Consider the following 27,625-nt stretch of genomic DNA (forward strand, 5'->3'; position numbering starts at 1 on the left):
CTTTCTTAAAACGGAAGCAAACGGAATGAAACGGGGATGGACCTACTTGAATTTGTCCATCCTACTTAAAAAAGTTTTAGTTGCAAAAATGGGAACGTTAGGCTCATAAAAAAAATTGTCCTCTCTAATCTTATATGGCACTAACCTCCACTGGTGTATCTGTGCCATAATGTGAACCATGGCTTCTTGCTTAGTGAATCATTTAAACCTAAACTGGAACACATTTAAGAAATTTAGAACCAGGAACAGATATAGCCTTTGGTTCTCTCCAGACCTGACTGCCCTTTTAACCAACACAAAAACATCCAATGGTGTTCTACATTAGCATCGAACAGCTCCCGTGATATGCAACTTTTCAGGGAAGCTAGGAACCAATATACACAGGCAGTTAGAAAAGCCAAGGCTAGCTTTTTCAAGCAGAAATTTGCTTCCTGCAACACAAACTCAAAAAAGATCTGGGACACTGTAAAGTCAATGGAGAATAAGAACACCTCCTCCCAGCTGCCCACTGCACTGAGGATAGGAAACACTGTCACCACCAATAAATCCACTATAATTGAGAATTTCAATAAGCATTTTTCCACGGCTGGCCATGCTTTCCACCTGGCTGCCCCTACCCCGGTCAACAGCACTGCACCCCCCACAGCAACTCGCCGAAGCCTTCCCCACGTCTCCTTCTCCCAAATCCAGTCAGCTGATGTTCTGAAAGAGCTGCAAAATCTGGACCCCTACAAATCAGCCGGGCTAGACAATCTGGACCCTTTCTTTCAAAAATTATCTGCCGAAATTGTTGCAACCTCTATTACTAGCCTGTTCAACCTCACTTTCGTGTTGTCTGAGATTCCCAAGGATTGGAAAGCAGCTGCGGTCATCCCCCTCTCCAAAGGGGGGGACACTCTTGACCCAAACTGCTACAGACCTATATCTATCCTACACTGCCTTTCTAAGGTCTTCGAAAGCCAAGTCAACAAACAGATTACCGACCATTTCGAATCCTACCATACCTTCTCCGCTATGCAATCTGGTTTCAGGGTGCACCTCAGCCATGCTCAAGGTCCTAAACGATATCTTAATCGCCATCGATAAAAACAATACTGTGCAGCCGTATTCATTGACCTGGCCAAGGCATTCGACTCTGTCAATCACCACATTCTTATTGACTCGACAGCCTTATTGACTCGACAGCCTTGGTTTCTCAAATGATTGCCTTGCCTGGTTCACCAATTACTTCTCTGATAGAGTTCAGTGTGTCAAATCGGAGGGCCGGTTGTCTGGGCCTCTGGCAGTCTCTATGGGGGTGCTGTTGTCCGGGCCTCTGGTAGTCTATATGGGGGTGCCACAGGGTTAAATTCTTGGACCGACTCTCTCCCCTGTATACATCAATGATGTCGCTCTTGCTGTTGGTGAGTCTCTGATACACCTCTACGCAGACGACACCATTCTGTATGCTTCTGGCCCTTCCTTGGACACTGTGTTAACAACCCTCCAGGCGAGCTTCAATGCCATACAACTCTCCTTCTGTGGTCTCTAATTGCTCTTAAATACAAGTAAAACTAAATGCATGCTCTTCAACCGATCGCTGCCTGCCCATCCAGCATCACTACTCTGGACGGTTCTGACTTAGAATATGTGGACAACTACAAATACCTAGGTGTCTGGTTAGACTGTAAACTCTCCTTCCAGACTCACATCAAACATCTCCAATCCAAAGTTAAATCTAGAATTAGCTTCCTATTTCGCAACAAAGCATCCTTCACTCATGCTGCCAAACATACCCTCGTAAAACTGACCATCTACAAGACCCTGCTAGGTAAAGTCCCCCCTTATCTCACCTCGCTGGTCACCATAGCAACACGCTCCAACAGGTATATCTCTCTGGTCACTCCAAAAACCAATTCTTCCTTTGGCCGCCTCTCCTTCCAGTTCTCTGCTGCCAATGACTGGAACGAACCACAAAAATCTCTGAAACTGGAAACACTTATCTCCCTCACTAAGCTTTAAGCAACAGCTGTCAGAGCAGCTCACAGATTATTGCACCTGTACATAGCCCATCCTATAATTTAGCCCAAACAACTACCTCTCCCCCTACTGTATTTATTTATTTTGTTCCCCATTATTTCTTTGCACCCCATTATTTCTATCTCTACTTTGCACATTTTTCCACTGCAAATCTACCATTCCAGTGTTTTACTTGCTATATTGTATTTACTTCGCCACCATGTCCTTTTTTTTGCCTTTACCTCTCTTATCTCACCTCATTTGCTCACATTGTATATAGATTTATTTTTATACTGTATTATTGATTGTATGTTTGTTTTACTCCATGTGTAACTCTGTGTCGTTGTATGTGTCGAACTGCTTTGCTTTATCTTGGCCAGGTCGCAATTGTAAATGAGAACTTGTTCTCAACTTGCCTACCTGGTTAAATAAAGGTGAAAAAAATCATTAATGAATTCAATGGAAACGGTGTGATTTTGCTTCCCTTCATGTCCACTCATCAAGCCTGGCCAATGTTGTAGTTGTCTTTTATTTCTCACACAGCTTCTTTCCACCACCATACCATCACACGTTCTCTCTGCTATAGTCAGGCTGAAAAAAATCTTTATTCTTACATGCAGCGGTAGCTTGGCAGAGTATAGAAAAGGCATTAAGAACTAAGGCAACTACATCTATCATTTACACAGACTAAATACCCAGAGGAAACCCAGCAGAGAAAGCATTACAGAGACACTGTGCAAAACAATCCATAAAACACTGCTGTTATAACCTCCCTGGCTGCAGCCTCTGCCAAGGGGTCTGGACCTGCAGGGTTGCTGGTTCAAGTCCCACTCTGGCGGTTCACCCCTTATTGTACTGTCACTGTATACACTCAGGAGACCTATTGCTGAAGTGGGGATGGACACAAAATGGCACCCAGGAAGAATCGGACCCAGGGCAGTTTCCCCAGGGGAGTAGCCTACCTAATTGAGACTGACATCTCCAGGTTGAGGTCAGTTCCAGTTTGTGATGGTAATTCAGCGGTATCAAATCAAAGGAATAAGAAATATATGTTTTTGTTTGGATTTGTGATGTATTGGAACTGACAACTTCCGTTTTGGAATCTGATTTGAAATAGTGGAATTGACTCCAACCTTAAACTTTTTCTTTCCATAGGTTGGGTTTGCTTATGACATACAGTACAAATTGATTATGGCATCCAAGTTAGCACCTGATAGGTCTGATGTTAGCAATAGAAGGAAGGTTCAAATGTGACTCCCAAATACACACAACAAACATATGTAAAAAGAGCACCTCTTATATGATCATCTATAAACAGGCATTGCTTTTCTAGATTTGACCTGTAATGTATCTTCACCAAAATTATAATAACACAAAAATTGTAATAATAACAAATAAAGCTATCTTGTAATAAAAACAATATTGAAGGAAATGCTTCAAAATATTTCTTATCATATCTCATCTTTGCAATTTGGTTGGGGAAAAAAACATCCTCAAAAAAATATATTTCTGAGTACTGATTAATTTGACACAAACACAATAGTATTTATTTATTTATATTGACCCTGTTTTCAGGCTTTAATACCTGATTATTAAAAGCATGGTTTAAAAAAAGACATTGAAATGTGGATAGGGCAAGTACATCCTTCCCTTTCTATTCCCCTCACACTGTATGTTTCTCTCCTACAATCAGGAATTAGAATACAGAATCTATATGGTTAGAATCAGGAATTAGAATACAGGATCTATATGGTTAGAATCAGGAATTAGAATACAGGATCTATATGGTTAGAATCAGGAATTAGAATACAGGATCTCTATGGTTAGAATCAGGAATTAGAATACAGGATCTCTATGGTTAGAATCAGGAATTAGAATACAGGATCTCTATGGTTGGAACTGGAATTAGAATACAGGATCTCTATGGTTGGAACTGGAATTAGAATACAGGATCTCTATAGTTGGAATTAGAAAACAAACACATCTCTATTGTTTCTTTTCTCTCATCTGTCCTCACCATCTCTCGTTCTCTCTATCGAATACAGATTTAAATTTGGTCAGGGCAATTTTACTCATCTCCTTTCCCCAATTCTGGTCTCTGCCTCCTTCTCTCCTCAACCTCCTCCTCTCCCCAGTCCTCCTTCCATCCTCTCTATCACTTTCTCCCTGTGCTTATTTCTTGTAGTTGCCAAACTGGATGGCCAGACGGTCACTGACACAGCGGAAGGCAGCGGGTTGGACCTCCCAGTAGTTGACAGGGTTAGAGTAGAGGCTGATGCCATTATAGAACGACCTCTTCATCCCAAAGCCTCTTGGGCAGAAGTCATCCACTCCCACCTTGCTGATGCTGTTGGAATGGAGGTAGACCACCTACATGGTGGGAGGGGACCACATGGTGTTGTAATAGAGGTGCTTCAATGCCCTTAACCTGTCTGATGAATACAACTCTACCAGTACCACAGACACCCGTACAGACACACACAGACAACGACACCCGTACAGACACACACACACACACACACAGGTACAGACACCCGTATATACACACACGCAGACACAGACACACGTGCACACACAGTCACTCACCTGTAGGTACTTCATGTCAGGCAGACCCTTGGGGATTGCTGTGAGTCTGTTGTTCTCCAGGTGTAACTCTCTCAGGCGGGAGACGAAAGCTAGACTGCCATTCTCTATCATACGAATGTGGTTAAAGCCCAGACCCAACCTGGCAACCAGAGAGACAGAGAGAGACAGAGCGTCATCATCCTTATCTGTCTAACGCCTATCAGTATTTCTTGAAGTCACCACTGGGTGGCATGGTTGCCTAAGAAAGATCCGGAATGGAAGGGAGACAACGTGTCCATACAGAAACCTTTTATCACTGCTTGCCTCTTTTTCAATCAAGCAGACTTTATTTCAGTCTCAAAGAGCTATTACATACATTGCAGTGGGGTACTTAACATGAACAGCTGGAGGCTCTCAGTACTCAATTATGGCAGTTAACTCAGCCTACGCAAACATAGCTGCACACTGCCATGTGAATCCCATTGTATTTCTCTCTTATCCGCACCTGTACAAGTGTTTGTAGCGGCTCAGGTCCTCCAGCTCGATGGCCTGTATCTGGTTGTGGTCCAGATGGAGCTCATGGAGACTGTCTGGCAGGTCTGAAGGAGACAGAACACACTCCTCTTAACTAACCTTCTGGAGGAGACAGAACGCACACCTCTTAACTAACCTTCTGGAGGAGACAGAACACACGCCTCTTAACTAACCTTCTGGAGGAGACAGAACGCACACCTCTTAACTAACCTTCTGGAGGAGACAGAGAACACACACCTCTTAACTAACCTTCTGGAGGAGACAGAACACACACCTCTTAACTAACCTTCTGGAGGAGACAGAACACACTCCTCTTAACTAACCTTCTGGAGGAGACAGAACGCACACCTCTTAACTAACCTTCTGGAGGAGACAGAACACACTCCTCTTAACTAACCTTCTGGAGGAGACAGAACACACTCCTCTTAACTAACCTTCTGGAGGAGACAGAACACACTCCTCTTAACTAACCTTCTGGAGGAGACAGAACACACTCCTCTTAACTAACCTTCTGGAGGAGACAGAACGCACACCTCTTAACTAACCTTCTGGAGGAGACAGAACGCACACCTCTTAACTAACCTTCTGGAGGAGACAGAACACACGTCCCTCTTAACTAACCTTCTGGAGGAGAGACAGAACACACGCCTCTTAACTAACCTTCTGGAGGAGACAGAGAACGCACACCTCTTAACTAACCTTCTGGAGGAGAGACAGAACACACGCCTTTTAAATAACCTACTGATACAACATCAAAACATCTCTACCAACTTCTGCTTACAATACGGTCCATCAGAATAATGTACACTGTACATAACTGGTCTCCAACTCTGGTCTTTAAGAGCTACAGGGTCTGCATCCAATAAGTTATAATCACTTCTGAGTGAACCACTTGCTCTGTGTACCGCGTACCTTTGGGTACTCCAGTGAGTTGGGCCTCAGAGATACGCAGGTAGTTCAGTTTCAGTCCCTTGAAGGCTCCTGGCTCAAACCCACTGTTCTGGATGGGGTTCCCTCCCATTTCTACAAGAACATACATAAGACACATTAGAACACGGCTGTGGCAAATTTGATTGAATTCCAGCATGTTCAATATGCTGAGGTAATACTGAAGCATTGAATGGCTCTGTAGTCTTTAATGAACTCTGACCTATGCAGTTCATGCTGCCCAGTTCAGAGAAGGCCCCCTCATGGACCTTCTTGATGCGGTTCTCATGGATCCTCAGCTCCACCAGAGAGGAGGGTAGGTTCTTGGGGACTCCAGTCAGGAGGTTTCTGGAGAAGTAGAGCTTCTGCATGTGTTTCAGAGGAACAAAGGCCTTGGGGTGAACCTTGCTGATCTTATTATTCACCAGGGACAGGGCCTGAGAGATGGAAAGAAACAGAGAATGAGAGAGCGAGGGAGAGAGGGAAGTGAGTAAATAAGCAAGTAAGCTATCATTGCCCCACCCCCCCTTCTCTCTCCTAAGTGCCCTAGTTATGTCCAGTCAGTGTCTTTCTCTCTCCTAAGTGCCCTAGTTATGTCCAGTCACTGTCTTCCTCTCTCCAACCACCCCTTTCTCTTTTCCTCTTCTCTTACTCCAGAGTGTGGCCAGCCTCTGCCTGGAGCTAAAGGGAATATTCTAGCTCACATCCTCTCCTCTCTGCTCCCGGAAAGCCTTCATTTATGCCTGTCGCCCACTCAGAACAGATGACCAAGCCCCATATTGAACATGGCCAGAGAGGAAACTCACAACATGATTTAAAACAGTTAACTCTCTGTGGATGAAGACATTTTCACCATGACTGCCTGCACGACTGCCTGCCTGCACGACTGCCTGCCTGCACGACTGCCTGCCTGCACGGCACGACTGCCTGCCTGCACGGCACGACTGCCTGCCTGCACGGCACGACTGCCTGCCTGCACGGCACGACTGCCTGCAGGGCACGACTGCCTGCAGGGCACGACTGCCTGCCTGCACGACTGCCTGCAGGGCACGACTGCCTGCAGGGCACGACTGCCTGCCTGCACGACTGCCTGCCTGCACGACTGCCTGCCTGCACGACTGCCTGCCTGCTGGGTTTTCCATCTGAAACGTATTTCTGTTCAGTTACCTAAGGTGACTGACTGGGAATGTTGTCCTTCCCTGGTGGTTTGTTTAAGTGGTCAACAAAACTGTCTCAGACAAAGAACTTCTGTAGGAGATGAGGGACGGAACTCTGTTCTCTTGAATTGGGCCAATAAAGGCCAGTTCAAATTAAATGCTCTTTCCCTCTCCGTCTTCAATCTATACACCCCCTCTTTCCCTCTCCACCTTCAATCTATACACCCCCTCTTTCTCTCTCCGCCTTCAATCTATACACCCCCTCTTTCCCTCTGTCTTCAATCTATACACCCCCTCTTTCCTTCTCTCCTCTCCATCTCTCCCTCTCTCTTACGTAGAGGTTGCCAAGGCCTTTGAAGTCGTTCTCCTTCAGCTCAGTGATGCGGTTGTTCTGTAGGTCCAAGAGTTTGGTGTCAGCGGGAATGCCCTTAGGCACTTCAGTCAAACCTGCAAACACAGACACACACAGACACACACAGTGTCAGTGGGGATTCATACACATACGGAACAAAAACATACATACACGCCCTCACACCCAGATGGGGACACCAGATGTCATCCAGCTGTTTTAGATTTCACTAAGTCCCAAAGGACGTGATTGCAACACCATCAGCAAGATCACATCAAGTAAATTAGGACGACACAGTAGGGCACAACCCTGACACACACACACACACACACACGATAAAGAGACTATTCCTATGGCAATATGAGAGTACAGTTAATTTACTGCAGAGAAACACCTGCTTACAACCAGAGCCCTGATTGGCTCCTCGTTAAGAAAACAGGTCTCTCTGTTCAACTCCAAACTTTAAACCAGAACATGATGTCATTGTCTATCATGCGCAAGAACTCCGGCAGTGACAATATCATTGTAATGGAAGAGTATCTCAAATTGTGGGTTGGACACACTGGTGTGTTGCAGCCAGTGACTATGATTGTATGATTGTATTACTTTGATCTTTCATCCTACTTGGTACATTCTGGTCCCCAAAAGGATTCTGATTTAAACTTCTTATAAACATGATTCAACTCAGTGAACCATTTTAACGAGACACCATCATTGTTAAGTTGTTTCAGTTCTCAGATGGTCTGATTGGCCAGGTCAACAGAACCAAGCCGCTGCCATGGTTACATCTCATCATGACTAGGACTGTGGGGTCATAACATTTTGTCAGCTGGTTATTGTCATGCAAAAGACTGCTGGTCTCACGGTAATGTAACGTTAATTAACATAAACACATTTAGCATCTCCAAATACAAACTGCTAATATATGCCTTTGAAACATATACATTTTAACAAGTCTAATAAATCAGTTCAATCCATGATTTATTTTAGGCAGGTCCAAAGAAACATGATATGTTAACAGTTAACAGAATAGGAGTTGGCCTACAACTAACTGTATGTTATCTGGCTATGCTCCATGCTATAGGCTCGTTCATTTAGCCGACAAGATATGCTTATGAGCCCCATGTCATTTTATATCATATGATTTTATAGGAAGAAAAACATAATCGAACATAACTAAATAAAGGATATTTCTCCCATTCTGGAGCGAGTGCATATGAAGGCAATAGGTTGAGCGTAAAAGTGATATAGGCTACGCTACGCTACATTTAGTTATTTGGCAACTTTAGTTGTTAATTATACAAACCTTACAATGTCTTAGAAATCAAAACATACATGGGCTGCATGATGCTACAATAGGCTTTTGATTTGAGAAAGTCCTAGAAAAAAGCTCTGTTCCTTGCCTCAGGCTGCACACACTGTTCTCTCATCAAGTGATCATCATATTGTCACCCATCAGACTATTCTCAGTGTAATATTGTCTATACTATGTTAAATTAGTTTAGATTTAGAATGGCCCTTTATCAAATGTGCATGAACAGGGGCAGCGGAAACAGATAAATGCCATTCGCTTATGCACTCGAATAGCGAATGGAAGCTTTCCCACCTGTTCGTTTGGGTAGGCTACTCCGGTTATTTAACTCCACACATCAACCCCTGTTTGAGGAAAATGCAGCCTCTAGCTGCGTGACGGGTGCTATTCCGCCCAAACTCTGTATACCATGGGCCCCCCCCAACCCTGTTCCTGCAGCTACCAAGTTCCTAATGTGGGAAACCAAATGAAATCTCTTCGGGAACATTGAAAGTAACATGTTTTCACAACAAAACATATTTCAGCCAGCAGCATACCACCCCGGATCCCACTGCTGGCTTGCTTCTGAAGCTAAGCAGGGTTGGTCCTGGTTGGTCCCTAGATGGCAGACCAGATGCTGCTGGAAGTGGTGTTGGAGTGCCATTAGGAGGCACTCTTTCCTCAGGTCTAAAAAATATATATATATTCCCTGTGTAGTGTGCCGTCTTTCAGATGGGACGTTGAAAGGGTGTCCTGACTCTCTGTGGTCGCTAAAGATCCCCTGGCATTTATCTTAAGAGTAGTGGTGTTAACCACGGTGTCCTGGCTAAATTCTCCAAGCTGTTCCTCATACGGTCACTTAATTATTCCCACTTCTTTCCTCAAATTGATCAATCACAGTGAGGTGAGTTTTAAAAGCACAATATGGTTCATGATAAGTGTTTGATGTGATTGTCTATTGCATTGATATCAGAGTGGTTGGAAGGACAATTGAGTACCAGACCATTAGCGAGTTGGATACTACCAACACATGGTCCTGAGTGCATAAAAGGAGATTACCTTGATTCAACAGTCATGTTGAATTTTACTGCGGTCATGACTCATGAATCACGACCTGCAACCCAGTCCAGCAACCATCATACTGTTGCAACAGCCCTCTTACTGCTGGGGACCTAGCAACACCTACTGTTCCCCTGTCACACCCTGACCACATCTGACACAGAGCACACTACTACACCCTCCTGACCACAACCAGGACACAACACAACACACTGCAACACATTGAACACTACCAATGTCTCTACTCAACATAGAGGATGTTTTGTGTGTCTGAAGAAACCTATTCTAAACCTATTCCCTTGACAGAACATGTACCCCCGAAATGCTAAACCAAGCACCGCCCCGAAACAAAGTCGTTACCACTGTGCCACACAACTCTCCAGTATGGAGTCACAACCATTTTGCCCAAAACAAAAGCCCATAAAAGCCCATACCAACACCCCACACCCACTCAACAACCCAACCCCAATGTAAACCCCAAACCCCAGCAAAACTCCAATCTGTACCCCCGAATCCTTCCTCTCTAACCACTACACCTAAACCCCACTACTGATTTCCGCAGAAGATTGGTACACACTCAGAGACAGAGACAGACGCCACAGTCAAAATACATCTGTTCTAAATAAGCACTGACAACTCGCAAATTATACGCTTCCACATTTACTCACTTCAGTAGTCTGGGACAGGAAATATAGTGTTAGGTGGTGGGATGAAAATGACATGATGATTCAACAAAAGTGAATAAGAAAGTACAGACTATTATTTGCAATATAATAGTTAACTGGAAGATTACTACTGTAGGTACACACAAAAAAGCAACACATTTGCCCATACAGAAATATAAAGACATACTACAGAAACATACACGACGCTCAGACCTACTGCACAGTGCGTGCACACACAAAAATACACACACACACACACACACACACACACACACACACAGTGCATACAGCTACAATGTTCATATTTTGAGATAATAAGCATTTATTTCCAGGCTTGTCATTGGCCTTTGTTGGGACATAGACTGTAAAGTCTTTGAGAGGGCTATAATTTAGGAGAATGGAGGATTATGGTCTGTGAATCTGAGTATTTATATACATTTATATGTGTATGTGTGTGCTTGCGTGTGTTAAGATGTAGGATCTTAATTTGAGCCAGTTTGCTACAGCAGGAAAATAGTCATGCAGCAACAGGAAATGTGAATCATGATGTGGATTTTAATTAACTGACAATTTTGTAGGGGTTGATACCTTTTTCGTAAGGGGAAATCAAGTCTAAAATGTCAAAGAAATTAAACCTTTTTTTCAGAAGCCTTTTTAAACCTCAAATACACTACAAGTTTTACATTTCCTGCATTGCATGAACGTTTTCCATGAACAGGATGTTCAAATTAAAATCCTACATCTGTATGTGTTCATTGTTCATTTGAAGGATTAAATCATTTGACACATAATCAATTGAAAATGACGCCTCTGGTCTACTATAGGATCATCGTTGTCATTTGTTTGAGATCCTGTCTATTTCTGTGTTAATGAAATTGGACATACAACACTGATCTTTCCCAATCCTCTCCACCGAAGCTAAGGATAAACACAAACACATGGCTTCCATCCATTCTTTAGCAACACTCTTCGCTTCTATCTCTCTCATCCTTCCCTCGATTTCCGTTGAACATTCTGTTGTGTGTGTCAAGAAGACCATGAAACAGCTCATTAAAGACCTCAAGGAAATTACACACCGAGCTTTCATCTGGTCTCTCTCTCTCTCTCTCTCTCTCTCTCTCTCTCTCTCTCTCTCTCTCTCTCTCTCTCTCTCTCTCTCTCTCTCTCTCTCTCTCTCTCTCTCTCTCTCTCTCTCTCTCTCTCTCTCTCTCTCTCTCTCTCTCTCCCCTGCTCATGTCGGGAACAGAAAATCCCTCTAAGACATGCCTTTCGTTATCAAAATACACCCGTTATCCGTGAGATAAATTCCTCTCTATGATAATACACATATACATCAGATCCCATTCTATCTCCTCTCTTTCTCTCTCTCTGGAGTCACGCAATGGACAAAGTCATTCACAGAATAACCTCAACCAGCTGAACCCTCTCTGCCTCCCATCCATATTCTACTGGGCTCTCTTGCCTCCAAAACAAATGACTGCACCATGCTTCAGGTAACCACACAGATAAACTTGCACAATGGCACACACATACATACACACACACACACATAAACACAGAAGTGCTTACGGTGAGACACACACTCACCCAGATCGGAGCATTGCACCACTCTGCGTTGGCACTGGCACCCGAAGGGGCATGAGGGCAGATCAGGGGGGGGCAGCTCCTCTATTGCCGAGCCTTCCTCTTCATCTCTCATCATTGACATCATCCCTCCCACATCGCTGTCCATCGCAAAGTCCCAGAATCCCCTCTGCTCAAAGGGCAGGGCCGACAAGGGGGTGGGCAGCCGCGCGAGACACAGCAGCAACAGGAGAGAAGAGTGGGCCAACATCACGGGACTATACACACACACCTGTGGAAAGAAAGAGAGAGAGAATTAAAAACACACCTAGAGAGAGAGAGTTAAAAATACACCTAGAGAGAGAGAGAGTTAAAAACATACCTGAAGAGAATATTTAAAAACACACCTAGAGAGAGAGAGTTAAAAACACACCTAGAGAGAGAGAGTCAAAAACACCCAGAGAGAGAGAGAGTTAAAAACACCCAGAGAGAGAGAGAGTTAAAAACACACCTAGAGAGAGAGAGTCAAAAACACCCAGAGAGAGAGAGAGTTAAAAACACCCAGAGAGAGAGAGAGTTAAAAACACCCAGAGAGAGAGAGAGTTAAAAACACCCAGAGAGAGAGAGAGTTAAAAACACACCTATAAAGAGAGAGTTAAAAACACACCTATAAAGAGAGAGAAATATTGTGATGCTGGCTACTTTGAAGAATCTAAAATATAAAATATATTTGGATTTGTTTAACACTTTTTTGGTTACTACATGATTCCATATGTGTTATTTAATAGTTTTGATGTCTTCACTATTATTCTACAATGTAGGCAACAGAAGAAGAAAATGGACTGGTGCTGTACATATTACATACACTGTGGTACAGTAACAGACCAGTTTCTCATATGTCGTCAAGACATGACGACATTGTTATTAAGGTGCCATCCAATATCTAAGTAAATTAATTAAATCCTGTTGCTGTCCTGTGAGTGTGGCGTCTCTCTTTATTGTCCTGGTAGTGAGGGCAGATGGCTACTTGGCTGTCAGAAAGCAACACACTGCTCCGCCTACCCTGCACCGTGATTCAGTCACACCTAAATACACTCCACTGGCTATACTGGCACTGCAGCTTGCCCCGGCTGCTATGGGTGGCTGACCCAGACAGGGTGTGCTCCTAACAACCACACCTGCAGAGAAGAGAGGGAGGAGAGGAAAATAAAAATCAAGCCAGCATAAACCCATCAAAAAGTCTGGAAAGAAAGTAGGAGGAGGAGGAAGGGTGGAGAAAGTAGGAGGAGGAGGAAGTGTGGAGAAAGTTGGAGGAGGAGGAAGGGTAGAGAAAGTAGGAGGAGGAAGGGTGGAGAAAGTAGTAGGAGGAGGAGGAAGGGTAGAGAAAGTAGGAGGAGGAGGAAGGGTGGAGAAAGTAGGAGGAGGAGGAGGAAGGGTAGAGAAAGTAGGAGGAGGAGGAGGAAGGGTAGAGAAAGTAGGAGGAGGAGGAGGAAGGGTAGAGAAAGTAGGAGGAGGAGGAAGGGTGGAGAAAGTAGGAGGAGGAGGAGGAAGGGTGGAGAAAGTAGGAGGAGGAGGAGGAGGAAGGGTGGAGAAAGTAGGAGGAGGAGGAGGAAAGGTGGAGAAAGGCTAAGCAGTCAGTTGCACCTGCCAATAAATAAATCCATATTGAGAGGATGGACAGGATGACTTGTGAGAAAGATCATCCTTAGCCTTTGGGACAGAGTGTGTCACAGTATGTTTCCCTCTGACCAACCCCCCCCCCCTCCCCAAATACAGAAGGGGTGTGTCTGACCAAATAAATGCTCTACAGCCCAAATGGAGGAAAATGTGAAACCATGAACTCCGGAGTCAAACACTTCGTCCATTCATCCAGTCAGGAAAACAGCAGTGTGTGTATGTGTGTGTGTGTGTGTGTGTGTGTTACTGAATGTGTCTGTGGGTGCAGAGCCAGGCTCCATGATGTCATTGCTGAGCACACATACTCCTCCTGCTGCTAGTTGAGCTAACCAGGAATGTTACCCACCCACCCTGCCATCACCCCAGTCTACAGCAGTAGAAACTACTTCCTGTCATCACCCTAGTCTACAGCAGTAGAAGCTACTTCCTGCCATCACCCCAGTCTACAGCAGTAGAGGCTACTTCCTGCCATCACCCCAGTCTACAGCAGTAGAGGCTACTTCCTGCCATCACCCCAGACTACAGCAGTAGAAGCTACTTCCTACCATCACCCCAGTCGACAGCAGTAGAAGCTACTTCCTGCCATCACCCCAGTCTACAGCAGTAGAAGATCCTTTCTCACTCTAACCCCAAATCATAAGAAACAATTACCATAACCCTAGGCCCAAATTCTACACAACAAAACTATTCCTAACCATAATGTTGTAATAAGTGTCTTGGGATCTTTTGTAAACCTGCACTGACCTTGCCTAACCACTAGGAGCTAGACATCAACTTAGAACGGGAGGGAGGGAGGAATTGTCAGAAAAGGATAAATGGAGAGAAAGCGATACAGAATTGGAGCTGAAGAGAGGCAAAAAGTGAGAGATGGAGATAGGGATGGAGAAAGAGGGAAAATGAGAGAGCAGGAGAGTGTGCTAAAAAGAGTGGCACCAGATGTCCTGGTTACCCAGTCAGGTTCATATGTGTGTGTGTTTATATACACGCGAGTGCCTCCCCATCACCGAGCCCAACCCTCGGGACATGCCGTTCAAGCTCTTCCAGTCTCTCTAACCTGTGCTTGCCATTTCCAGCCACGCCAGAAATGCGCTTGCCTTTCAAGAAGAATTTAAAAGACATGATAATGCTTAGGGTGAAGTCGAGGAACTCACAATGCCTCAAACTAAAGACTTCACCAAACTGAGCAACCAGGAGAGAAGTGCCTTGGTCAGGGAGGTACCCAAGAACTCGATGGTCACTCTGACAGAGCTCCAGAGTTCCTCTGTAGAGATGGGAGAACCTTACAGAAGAACAACCCTCTCTGCAGCACTCAACCAATCAGGCCCTTATGGTAGTGGCCAGACGGAAGCCACTCCTCACGAAAAGGCACGACAGCCCGCTTAGAGTTTGCCAAAAGGCACCTAAAGGACTATCAGACCATGAGAAAAAAGATTCTATGGTCTGATGAAACCTAGATTGAAATCTTTGGCCTGAATGCCAAGCGTCACGTCTGGAGGAAACCTGGCACCATCCCAATGATAAAGCATGGTGGTGGCAGCATCATGCTGTGGGGATGTTTTTCAGCAGCAGGGATTGGGAGACTAGTCAGGATCAAGGGAAAGATGAACGAAGCAAAGTACAGAGAGATCCTTGAATAAAAACTGCTCTAGAGCGCTTGAACCTGATCAAACATCTCTGGAGAGACCTGGAAATAACTGCAGCGAAGCTCCACATCCAACCTGACAGAGCTTGAGAGGACATACAGAGAAGAATGGGAGAAACTCACCAAATACAGGTGTGCCAAGCTTGTAGCGTCATACCCAAGAAGACTTGAGGCTGAGTAAAGGATCTGAATACTTATGTAAATGTGATATTTCAGCTTTTCAATTTTTATTAATGAGTAAAAAAAATCAAAAAAATTGTTTTTGCTTTATCAATAATAGGTATTGTGTGTAGATTGATGAGGGAAACAAATATTAGAATATATTTTAGAATAAGGCTGTAACGTAACAAAATGTGGAAAAACTCAAGTGGTCTGAATACTTTCCGAATGAATGACTTCAACGTTTTTTGTATTACAGCCTGAATTTAAAATGGATTAAATGTATATGTTTGGTCACTGCCCTACAAAAAATATCCCATAATGTATTATGTTGTCATGACTTCCGTCGAAGTCGGCTCCTCTCCTTGTTCGGGCGGCGGTCGACGTCACCGGCATTCTAGCCATCACCACTCCATTTTTCATATCTCCATTTGTCTTGTCTGGTTTTCATACACACCTGTTTTTCATATATCCATTTGTCTTGTCTGGTTTTCATATATCCATTTGTCTTGTCTGGTTTTCATATATCCATTTGTCTTGTCTGGTTTTCATATATCCATTTGTCTTGTCTGGTTTTCATATATCCATTTGTTTTGTCTGGTTTTCATACACACCTGGTATTCATATATCCATTTGTCTTGTCTGGTTTTCATATATCCATTTGTCTTGTCTGGTTTTCATATATCCATTTGTTTTGTCTGGTTTTCATACACACCTGGTTTTCATATATCCATTTGTCTTGCCTGGTTTTTATACACACCTTGTATATAACACACACCCTGCTTTTCTATTACCCCATCTGCGGTGGAAGGTGGCCGAGCCACAGCGGTGTTTGTCAGACCATGAGACAACCCATCTGCGGTGGAAGGTGGCCGAGCCACAGCGGTGTTTGTCAGACCATGAGACAGCCCATCTGCGGTGGAAGGTGGCCGAGCCACAGCCGTGTTTGTCAGACCATGAGACATTCCATCTGTGGTGGAAGGTGGCCGAGCCACAGCCGTGTTTGTCAGACCATGAGACATCCCATCTGCGGTGGAAGGTGGCCGAGCTACAACGGCGTTTGTCAGACCATGAGACATCCCAAAAATCGGTCTTCTCACGAAAATGTCTGAAACGTCAGACGGTTTGGCAAACTATTATGACCACTCTATGCAAAGGAGAGACCCTAACGAACACGATGGCGTTCTCCGTTTTGGTCTATGACCCCTACATGTGGCATGGGACTGGTCTGAAGGCAACCCATACGAACACATGGAAGAATGGAGATAAGACCTTAAATACAGTATGTGTCCAAAAAAACTAAAATATTGAATGGGCTTTCTTATATCTCCTAGATATAGGACAGACACTTCAACACCTTATTCCTTATGATTTATTTTTTTACTGTCTTTTTTTGTGCCATTTCTGAATTTGTTATACAATGCATTTCTATTGGCTATAGTAGTAAAAGCCAAATTAAATATTTGATCAAATATTTTGTCAAATTTTTGGGGGATACCAAATCAAATCACATTTTATTTGTCACATACACATGGTTAGCAGATGTTAATGCGAGTGTAGCGAAATGCTTGTGCTTCTAGTTCTGACAATGCAGTAATAACCAACAAGTAATCTAACTAACAATTCCAAAACTACTGTCTTATACACACAAGTGTAAGGGAATAAAGAATATGTACATAAAGATATATGAATGAGTGATGGTACAGAGCGGCATAGGCAAGATACAGTAGATGGTATCGAGCACAGTATATACATATGAGATGAGTATGTAAACAAAGTGGCATAGTTAAAGTGGCTAGTGATACATGTAATACATAAAGATGCAGTAGATGATATAGAGTACAGTATATACGTATACATATGAGATGAATAATGTAGGGTATGTAAACATTATATTAGGTAGCATTGTTTAAAGTGGCTAGTGATATATTTTACATCATTTCCCATCAATTCCCATTATTAAAGTGGCTGGAGTTGAGTCAGTGTGTTGTCAGCAACCACTCAATGTTAGTGGTGGCTGTTTAACAGTCTGATGGCCTTGAGATAGAAGCTGTTTTTCAGTCTCTCGGTCCCAGCTTTGATGCACCTGTACTGACCTCGCCTTCTGGATGATAGCGGGGTGAACAGGCTGTGGCTCGGGTGGTTGTTGTCCTTGATGATCTTTATGGCCTTCCTGTAACATCGGGTGGTGTAGGTGTCCTGGAGGGCAGGTAGTTTGCCCCCGGTGATGCGTTGTGCAGACCTCACTACCCTCTGGAGAGCCTTACGGTTGTGGGTGGAGCAGTTGCCGTACCAGGCTGTGATACAGCCTGCCAGGATGCTCTCGATTGTGCATCTGTAGAAGTTTGTGAGTGCTTTTGGTGACAAGCCGAATTTCTTCAGCCTCCTGAGGTTGAAGAGGCGCTGCTGCGCCTTCTTCACAATGCTGTCTGTGTGGGTGGACCAATTCAGTTTGTCTGTGATGTGTACGCCGAGGAACTTAAAACTTACTACCCTCTCCACTACTGTTTCATCGATGTGGATAGGGGGGTGTTCCCTCTGCTGTTTCCTGAAGTCCACAATCATCTCCTTAGTTTTGTTGACGTTGAGTGTGAGGTTATTTTCCTGACACCACACTCCGAGTGCCCTCACCTCCTCCCTGTAGGCCGTCTCGTCGTTGTTGGTAATCAAGCCTACCACTGTTGTGTCGTCCGCAAACTTGATGATTGAGTTGGAGGCGTGCGTGGCCACGCAGTCGTGGGTGAACAGGGAGTACAGGAGAGGGCTCGGAACGCACCCTTGTGGGGCCCCAGTGTTGAGGATCAGCGGGGTGGAGATGTTGTTGCCTACCCTCACCACCTGGGGGCGGCCGGTCAGGAAGTCCAGTACCCAGTTGCACAGGGCGGGGTTGAGACCCAGGGTCTCGAGCTTGATGACGAGCTTGGAGGGTACTATGGTGTTAAATGCCGAGCTGTAGTCGATGAACAGCATTCTCACATAGGTATTCCTCTTGTCGAGGTGGGTTAGGGCAGTGTGCAGTGTGGTTGAGATTGCATCGTCTGTGGACCTATTTGGGCGGTAAGCAAATTGGAGTGAGTCTAGGGTGTCAGGTAGGGTGGAGGTGATATGGTCCTTGACTAGTCTCTCAAAGCACTTCATGATGACGGAAGTGAGTGCTACGGGGCGGTAGTCGTTTAGCTCAGTTACCTTAGCTTTCTTGGGAACATAAAGGGGTCCTAAAATTCTAAATCAAATAGCTAAATTATCCATAGTACACGGACACACACATTTCAGGTGAATGCATTCAGTTGTGTGACTAGGTATCCCCTTTCCCTATCTTCTTTCAGTTCCCACTTTTCCTACAGTAAGATCATCTTAATGGGAGCTGAATGATGCCTGCTGGGTATCTATGTTCCTGTCAGTCTACCGTCCCTCTACATTCCATTGTCCAGGCCAAGCCAGCCATGTTTCATTCAGCAGTATGGTATAATTTGGCTGCTATTTTTACCAATTTGACCAGACTGCAGAGTTGGGTTTTCTGACATCCAGGATCCTGGCCAGTCTACATCATGGAAAAGCATTAGCTGTTTCCTGGGTGTTTATGTCTCTGGATTGTCTGGGATCTGTTTTACTGGGATTCTCTAACCCAGTAACCCTTATATACACTTTTCTCTCTCTCTCTCTCTCTCTCTCTCTCTCTCTCTCTCTCTCTGGAATTCCCCTCCTTGTCTAAGTGTCTATCATCATGGTTATGTCTACATTTTGTGTTCTGTGTCTGAGGTTGTTTGTTTGATTCTAACAGGTATAAACCCATATGCCCTAGACACTAGTGGGGGACTTCCCTCCACCTCACTCTATACTTCTACTCTCCATCTGTCTGTCTCTCCTTCTCTCATTTTATTTTTCTCTCCTCTCTGCTCTGCTCGCCTATCATTTGTTTTATTACAACAATCATGGTGAGAAGACAGAAATGAGTGAAAATGGAGACAGAGACAGAGAGGGAAAGGAGGACAGAGAGAGAGAGAGAGAGAGAGAGAGAGAGAGAGAGAGAGTTTATTTATTTTCCCTTTTTTACAACACTGTATATAGACATAATATGACATTTGAACTGTCTTGATTCTTTTGGAACTTTCACTTGCTTTAGCAATGTAAACATGTTTTCCATGCCAATAAAGCCCCTTGAATTGAATTGATAGAAAGGGAAAAGAGGATAGAGACAGAGAGACAGAGAGAGAGATAAGTGGGAAATAGGACAGAGACAGGGAGAGAGGGGGCAGAGACAGAGAGATTGAGAGAGGGAAAGAGGACAGAGAGAGAGAGAGAGAAAGAGAGAGAGAGGGAAAAGAGGACAGAGAGAGAGAGAAAGAGAGAGAGAGGGAAAAGAGGACAGAGAGAGAGAGAAAGAGAGAGAGAGGGAAAAGAGGACAGAGAGAGAGAGAGAGAGAGAAGGAAAAGAGGACAGAGAGAGAGAGAGAGAAGGAAAAGAGGACAGAGAGAGAAAGAGAGAGAGAAGGAAAAGAGGACAGAGAGAGAGAAAGAGAGAGAGAAGGAAAAGAGGACAGAGAGAGATAAGTGGGAAATAGGACAGAGACAGGGAGAGAGGGGGCAGAGACAGAGATCGAGAGAGGGAAAGAGGACAGAGAGAGAGAGAGAGAGGGAAAAGAGGACAGAGAGAGAGAAAGACAGAGAGAAGGAAAAGAGGACAGAGAGAGAGAAAGAGAGAGAGAGAGGGGGAAATAGGACAGAGACGGAGAGAGAGGGGGCAGAGACAGAGAGATCGAGAGAGGGAAAAGAGGACAGAGAGAGAGAGAAAGAGAGAGAGAGCGGGGGAAATAGGACAGAGACAGAGAGACAGAGAGAGAGAGAGAGAGGGGGGAAGAGGGAAAAGAGGACAGAGAGAGAGCGAAAGAGAGATATAGCGGGGGAATCGAACAGAGACAGAGAGAGAAAAGAGAGAGGAGGGGGAAATAGGACAGAGACAGAGAGACAGAGAGAGAGAGAGAGAGAGAGAGGGGGAAGAGGGAAAAGAGGACAGAGAGAGAGAAAGAGAGAGAGAGCGGGGGAAATAGGACAGAGACAGAGAGACAGAGAGAGAGAGAGGGGGGAGAGGGAAAAGAGGACAGAGAGAGAGAGAAAGAGAGATATAGCGGGGGGGAATCGAACAGAGACAGAGAGAGAAAAGAGAGAGAGGGGGAAGAGGGAAAAGAGGACAGAGAGAGAGAGAAAGAGAGAGAGAGAGGGGGGGAATCGAACAGAGACAGAGAAAGAAAGAGAGAGAGAGGGGGGAGAGGGAAAAGAGGACAGAGAGAGAGAGGGGGAAGAGGGAAAAGAGGACAGAGAGAGAGAGAAAGAGAGATATAGCGGGGGAATCGAACAGAGACAGAGAAAGAAAAGAGAGAGAGGGGGAGAGGGAAAAGAGGACAGAGAGAGAGAGAGGGGGGGAGAGGGAAAAGAGGACAGAGAGAGAGAGAGGGGGGGAGGACAGAGAGAGAGAGAGAGGGGGGAGAGGGAAAAGAGGACAGAGAGAGAGAGAGGGGGGAGAGGGAAAAGAGGACAGAGAGAGAGAGGGGGGAAGAGGGAAAAGAGGACAGAGAGAGAGAGAGGGGGGAAGAGGGAAAAGAGGACAGAGAGAGAGAGAAAGAGAGAGAGAGAGGGGGGAATCAAACAGAGAGAGAGAAAGAGAGAGAGAGAGGGTGGGGGGGAGAGGGAAGAGGACCGGAGCAATAGAGAGGGAAAAGGGCAAGGACTAACATCTGAGACAAAAAGGAAGCCAGTGATAGCTTTGAGTATCGCATGTCTCCAGCATGGTCATTGGATGTTTAAGTTTCCCACACACCAAACACAACCCAGTCTACACATATCTTTACATTTCCTATATGAACAATCCATCAAGCAAGTGTTGCATGTCAACGCTCCCATCCACCACAATGGCTTCCCAGTCAGTGAGATTCCCACATGACAACCACTCTGACAACCACTCTGACAACCACTCTGACAACCACTCTGACAACCACTCTGACAACCACTCTCGACATAAAACCAACACGCACCCCCACTACAGAGAGGCTAGAAAGAGGGAGTACCACACATCATCTGCTGACTGAAGCTAAAGAGAGACCTCGTTAAATTCCCTCCAGAATCAAAGCTTGTCAGACATTCCCCCAACAAGATACAGTGCCTTGCTAATTGATTTGAGATTAGGGCATAGAGTATAGCTGGATCTCCACAACAAATGGCATGTATAGAAAAACACACAAATGAGATTTAACTAACATCTTAACTGATTGAATCAGGTGTGTAAGTGCTCGGCTGTAACAACAACCTGCACACCCTGTAGGTCTCCAATACCAGGATTTTTTTTTATTACCTTTATTTAACCAGGCAAGTCAGTTAAGAAAAAATTCTTATTTTCAATGACCGCCTGTTCAGGGGAAGAACGACAGATTTGTACCTTGTCAGCTCGGAGATTTGAACTTGCAACCTTTCGGTTATTAGTCCAACACTCTAACCACTAGGCTACCCTGCAGATAACTGTGTCAGATAACTGTGTCAGGAAGTTCAACATGCACATTATGAACCAATCAACCTCTCCTCCATTCATCGTACTGGCAGTCCTGCAAGGCAAGGTGGGGCAGGAGGGGTTGCCAACAGCTGACTGCTGGAAGTGGAATAATGGTGTATTGGCTCTGGCCACGTCAACACTCACAGCCTATTAATATCATATGGAGGAGGCAGGGCGTGAGACAGCATGCGGAGTTGGCATGAAAAGCTTAATCAGGGTTAACTTTGGGCTGTTTGGCAGCACTTTTAAATTGCCCTCTGTTCTCTTTCTCAACACTTCTTTTTCCCTCTTTCCGGTCCCCACTCCTCTCATTTCCTCACGCTGTGTCCCCCTTCCATGCCACCACCACTGTGTTCCCATACACCCTCAAAAGACCTTCGCTTGAAAAACAAGAAAAAAGTGTCAATAGTACTGTTTGTCCATCTTGAGATGCCGTAGCCATTATACACTTCCTCAAAATAGTCTGAATTCATCTAATATAACTCAAGAAATCTGTCATTAATTTTGAGAAAATCTTAGCCACGCAATTTGACATCTAACTAGGATGATTGGTGCAGTATTTCTCAAGTGAAAAAATGTGCATGAAAATGAGTCGTCTCTCGTTGAATGACAACAAACACATAACTGAAGAATCCCTACTGTTGACCAATCACGGACGAAGCGGCACAGACTTCGGCTTCTGAACTTCGGCTTGTAGTGTTCACGAACAGACGAAAAAACCCTTGCCCGAAGGCCGCAACAAAAACAAAACGTCAAAAAATGTTGTCATAATATATGCACAAACTGTTCTGAAATGTTTCAGATGGGAAGCGTTTAACACACACAGACACACACAACCAGCCCTGACTGATAGAACCTACTAGGCGGGTCTGGGACAGGGAGCTCGGGTGGAGTTAACTAGGCCTGCAGCTGTAATTTGGTGACTGGTGTCCCTGAAAAAGGATTTACTGGCAGCTTTTCTGCTGCCGCCAGGCTTGGATGTGGCAACCAGCTAAACACAGCCGAGACCAGGCCTAACTACACAATACGAACACAGAGCTATGTAGAGAAGATCACAGGCCTAACTAGCTGAAATCAGAACGAAACAGAACATAGGCCCCAGGCTCCTGGTAAACATTTCTCTTGGCTGAACTGTAGGACTACCCTGTGAAAACCCTGAATAGACATTTATATCAGAGTGGCACATGAAAAAAAGGCTTGATTGACAGACTTCAAAACCATGGTTGTAACCAAGGCAAGGGTATAGTTATCCTACTGAAAACCCTATAGGCTAAGCTTCCTTTTCAATAAAACCCAATAGGCAAGGCTTCCTTTTCAATAAAACCCAATAGGCTAGGCTTCCTCTCACTAAAACCCCAGACACCACAAGTCCAATTATGTCTTAGATTAAACAGCATTCACTACCTCTCTTCATATACCACCAACGTATCACCATGTGGCCCACGGGTGAAGGTGAAAGGGGGCACAGACAGACAGACAGACAGACCAGACAGACTGGCTGACGACAGACACAGAGAGGCAGTCAATTCATTTGATATGACATAGTGTCAAACCATTGGTATTAGTGTAGACCTACTCCTCCTTTGAGATGTGTCCCTGTATCCACAGTGATTCAGAGTTAAATGGGTTGGTACAAATGGGGCCCTTATATGTGGTAGGCCATGTGGCATTAAACCATACAGCTGGACATGATGTCATCAACGTGAGACAGAATGAGGTCAGACAAGAAATCACCACCTGTTGCTAATGCCACATACACAGACTGGTACATCGGCACGCACATGTAGGCCAGACACCAGCACACAGAGATAATTCAATGAAACAACAACAACAATTATAATGCCATCCCACAAAATCATCCAAAATTCATCAGAAGACCATCTAAAAAACATCAAAAAACATATCCATCAGTGGGTTAAAGACAGAGGGCAGTCTCTTAAAGGTCGACAGAGTTACAGGGTAGCACCATAGCGGGCTGACTTGATTGGCACGTTTGACTGCAATTATTCTCTCAAAATGATGATGCCGGTAGGGCATAAAAATCCCAGCTATAAATACTTATAAATACCACAATCAGAGTGCGCTGAAAGGAGAGATTTTTAAAAAAGAACGCTCTGGGGAATGGGGAAAAAATAAACTTCGATCTGAGTCCAATGGACTTGAGGGTGAACGGGGTGAGCGCCCAAGGTCCTTATAATTATCTAGAATACTAAAGACACAACGTTCATAAATTCTACCCCGCTCCGTGGCGCCATCTATTGAACATAACTGACAGAGCATTCTAGATCATAATACATCATATTCGTTTGTGTCTGATGCAGGAGGCACGCCACGGAACGAACGGCGCAGCAGGTTGTATGTAGTGTAAGCTAAAACGTTACACCACAGGAAAATGAACTAAATTGTATGTAACCGGAGCATTAGGAATGATCTACCCAATTCGGACTGCAATGTTGAAAATAGATTACTCAACTCAACTTTCCTTTACATAATAGTGTTCTAGCATCAACAAAAAATACCCACATTTCTTTGCACCAAAGTAAAATAGCCTATTTTCATAAACAAATGAAAAGTATTGGTTTTACAAGAATCGTGTCATCTTACCTTCAGTTCAAAAATGAATCTATAATCTCCAACTCAATTGGATGGTCTGAGATTTTCTCCTTATTTAGGATGTCAGTGCGTCGGTTTTTCTTGAGAGAAAAGTCAAACTGATAATTGTCATGACATTTATGAATGTATGTAGCCTATTGTCCTTGCCCCTATCAGACAGCGATTATAGTGACCCAGCCCGTGAGTGCCAACGGTGTCGGAACAGTCAACTCGCTCCAGAAGCAAGGAATTGACTAAAAGATGGGGGGGTAGCGCTCAAAAGTAACAGAGTGTGTGTGCGAGAGAGAGATGGAGAGAGAGGGAGGGAGGGAGGGAGAGGAAGAGGAAGAGGGAGTTTGCTATTTGACTAAATGGAAAGGTGAGCAGAAAATAGATTTTAGAACATGTGTGCATTCCTTTAAATCGCGCGCAAATGTAATGATGGACTCCCACACCTTGATCCCGAGGCAGGCGAGGGAATAAACTACCTGCCGTCAGATTCCTCAAAACCACTCGCTTCCATGGATCGGGATGTATTCATGTCAAATGATCACTCTGGGGGAAAAAAAGTTAAATAATTTCACGTTCTATTTTAAAATCATGTAGCCTAAGCTAAATGGGGTGTGCAATGGTTCCCAACCTTTTCCTTTCTGGACCACCAAATAATGTCAAAGTCAATTGAGGACCACCATTCACTCAGGATTTTTTTTTACATAATATCTTGGCGGTCAATTTTTTCTTAATTTTAGCAGTGAATGTAACAAAGGCCTATTGTTATAATAAACTATTTGCATTGTGAAAAGTAATATAATGTTGCATATAATACCATGAATACTCCCAAAATCCTGTTAAAGAAAAATCTGATTTTTTTTGTATCAATCAGCAACAACAAAAAAACACCTGCAGAATCCCACAGGAGGCTGCTGAGGGAATAACAGGCTCATAATAATGGCTGTAATGGAGCCAATGGAATGGCATCAAACACATGGAAACAATGTGTTGGATGTATTTGATACCATCCCACTTATTCATCTCCAGTCATTACCATGAGCCCAGCCTCCCTGAATGGAACCTCTTGCGCAAAGTGGCTAGTAATGAGATTAATTCAATGTTGATCTATTTGATTCAATGGGAATAATCAGAAGTCATTGCAGGTTTTCGCCTATCTAGATTGAGTAATGTGTTAAGGTTACTACAAGCCTGCCATATATTAAAGATACAAATTGGCTGAAAGGAATTGGCATTAATAGAAAAATATTCCAGTTTCATTTGAGGACAAAAATGTTGACAGATTGAAAAATAAATTGGAAGAGATTTTTATTGTACCGATTCCATGACAAATGGTTTATGAACTGGTACAAAAATCAGCACTTGATTCAACACTTTGAGTTTTTCAATTTAAATTATTCTGCAAAATTCTTGCCACCAACAGAATGCTACACAGTGGGGCAAAAAAGTATTTAGTCAGCCACCAATTGTGCAAGTTCTCCCACTTAAAAAGATGAGAGAGGCCTGTAACTTTCATCATAGGTACACTTCAACTATGACAGACAAAATGAGAAGAAAAATCCAGAAAATCACATTGTAGGATTTTTAATGAATTTATTTGCACATTATGGTGGAAAATAAGTATTTGGTCACCTACAAACAAGCAAGATTTCTGGCTCTCACAGACCTGTAACTTCTTCTTTAAGAGGCTCCTCTGTCCTCCACTCGTTACCTGTATTAATGGCACCTGTTTGAACTTGTTATCAGTATAAAAGACACCTGTCCACAACCTCAAACAGTCACACTCCAAACTCCACTATAGCCAAGACCAAAGAGCTGTCAAAGGACACCAGATCAAAATTGTAGACTTGCGCCAGGCTGGGAAGACTGAATCTGCAATAGGTAAGCAGCTTGGTTTGAGGAAATCAACTGTGGGAGCAATTATTAGGAAATGGAAGACATACAAGACCACTGATAATCTCCCTCGATCTGGGGCTCCACGCAAGATCTCACCCCGTGGGGTCAAAATTATCACAACAACGGTGAACAAAAATCCCAGAACCACACGGGGGGACCTAGTGAATGACCTGCAGAGAGCTGGGACCAAAGTAACAAAGCCTACGTCAGTAACATACTACGCCGCCAAGGACTCAAATCCTGCAGTGCCAGACGTGTCCCCCTGCTTAAGCCAGTACATGTCCAGGCCTGTCTGAAGTTTGCTAGAGAGCATTTGGATGATCCAGAAGAAGATTGGGAGAATGTCATATGGTCAGATGAAACCAAAATAAAACTTTTTGGTAAATACTCAACTCGTCGTGTTTGGAGGACAAAGAATGCTGAGTTGCATCCAAAGAACACCATACCTACTGTGAAGCATGGGGGTGGAAACATCATGCTTTGGGGCTGTTTTTCTGCAAAGGGACCAGGACGACTGATCCGTGTAAGGGAAAGAATGAATGAGGCCATGTATCGTGAGATTTTGAGTGAAAACCTCCTTCCATCAACAAGGGCATTGAAGATGAAACGTGGCTGGGTCTTTCAGCATGACAATGATCCCAAACACACCACCCGGGCAACGAAGGAGTGGCTTCGTAAGAAGCATTTCAAGGTCCTGGAGTGGCCTAGCCAGTCTCCAGATCTCAACCCCATAGAAAATCTTTGGAGGGAGTTGAACGTCCGTGTTGCCCAGCAACAGCCCCAAAACATCACTGCTCTAGAGGAGATCTGCATGGAGGAATGGGCCAAAATACCAGCAACAGTGTGTGAAAACCTTGTGAAGACTTACAGAAAACGTTTGACCTCTGTCATTGCCAACAAAGGGTACATAACAAAGTATTGAGATAAACTTTTGTTATTGACCAAATACTTATTTTCCACCATAATTTGCAAATAAATTCATTATAAATCCTACAATGTGA

At 44.2% G+C, this 27,625-nt stretch overlaps 1 protein-coding gene across 1 annotated transcript; it reads right to left on the reverse strand.

Annotated features, from left to right (window-relative positions):
* Nucleotides 1-2,508: 2,508 nt before the first annotated feature.
* On the reverse strand, nt 2,509-25,001 carry bgnb (biglycan b). The gene is made up of 8 exons (XM_042304119.1): nt 24,732-25,001; nt 12,133-12,400; nt 7,516-7,628; nt 6,248-6,461; nt 6,010-6,120; nt 5,069-5,162; nt 4,585-4,723; nt 2,509-4,368 (listed from the first exon to the last, which is right to left on the reverse strand). The coding sequence occupies exons 2-8, from the start codon at nt 12,377-12,379 to the stop codon at nt 4,171-4,173; spliced, it is 1,116 nt and encodes a 371-aa protein (XP_042160053.1). The 5' UTR covers nt 12,380-12,400; nt 24,732-25,001; the 3' UTR covers nt 2,509-4,170.
* Between the last annotated feature and the right edge of the window lie 2,624 nt (nt 25,002-27,625).

Source organism: Oncorhynchus tshawytscha, linkage group LG22, assembly GCF_018296145.1.
Source record: "Oncorhynchus tshawytscha isolate Ot180627B linkage group LG22, Otsh_v2.0, whole genome shotgun sequence".
NCBI lineage: Eukaryota > Metazoa > Chordata > Actinopteri > Salmoniformes > Salmonidae > Oncorhynchus > Oncorhynchus tshawytscha.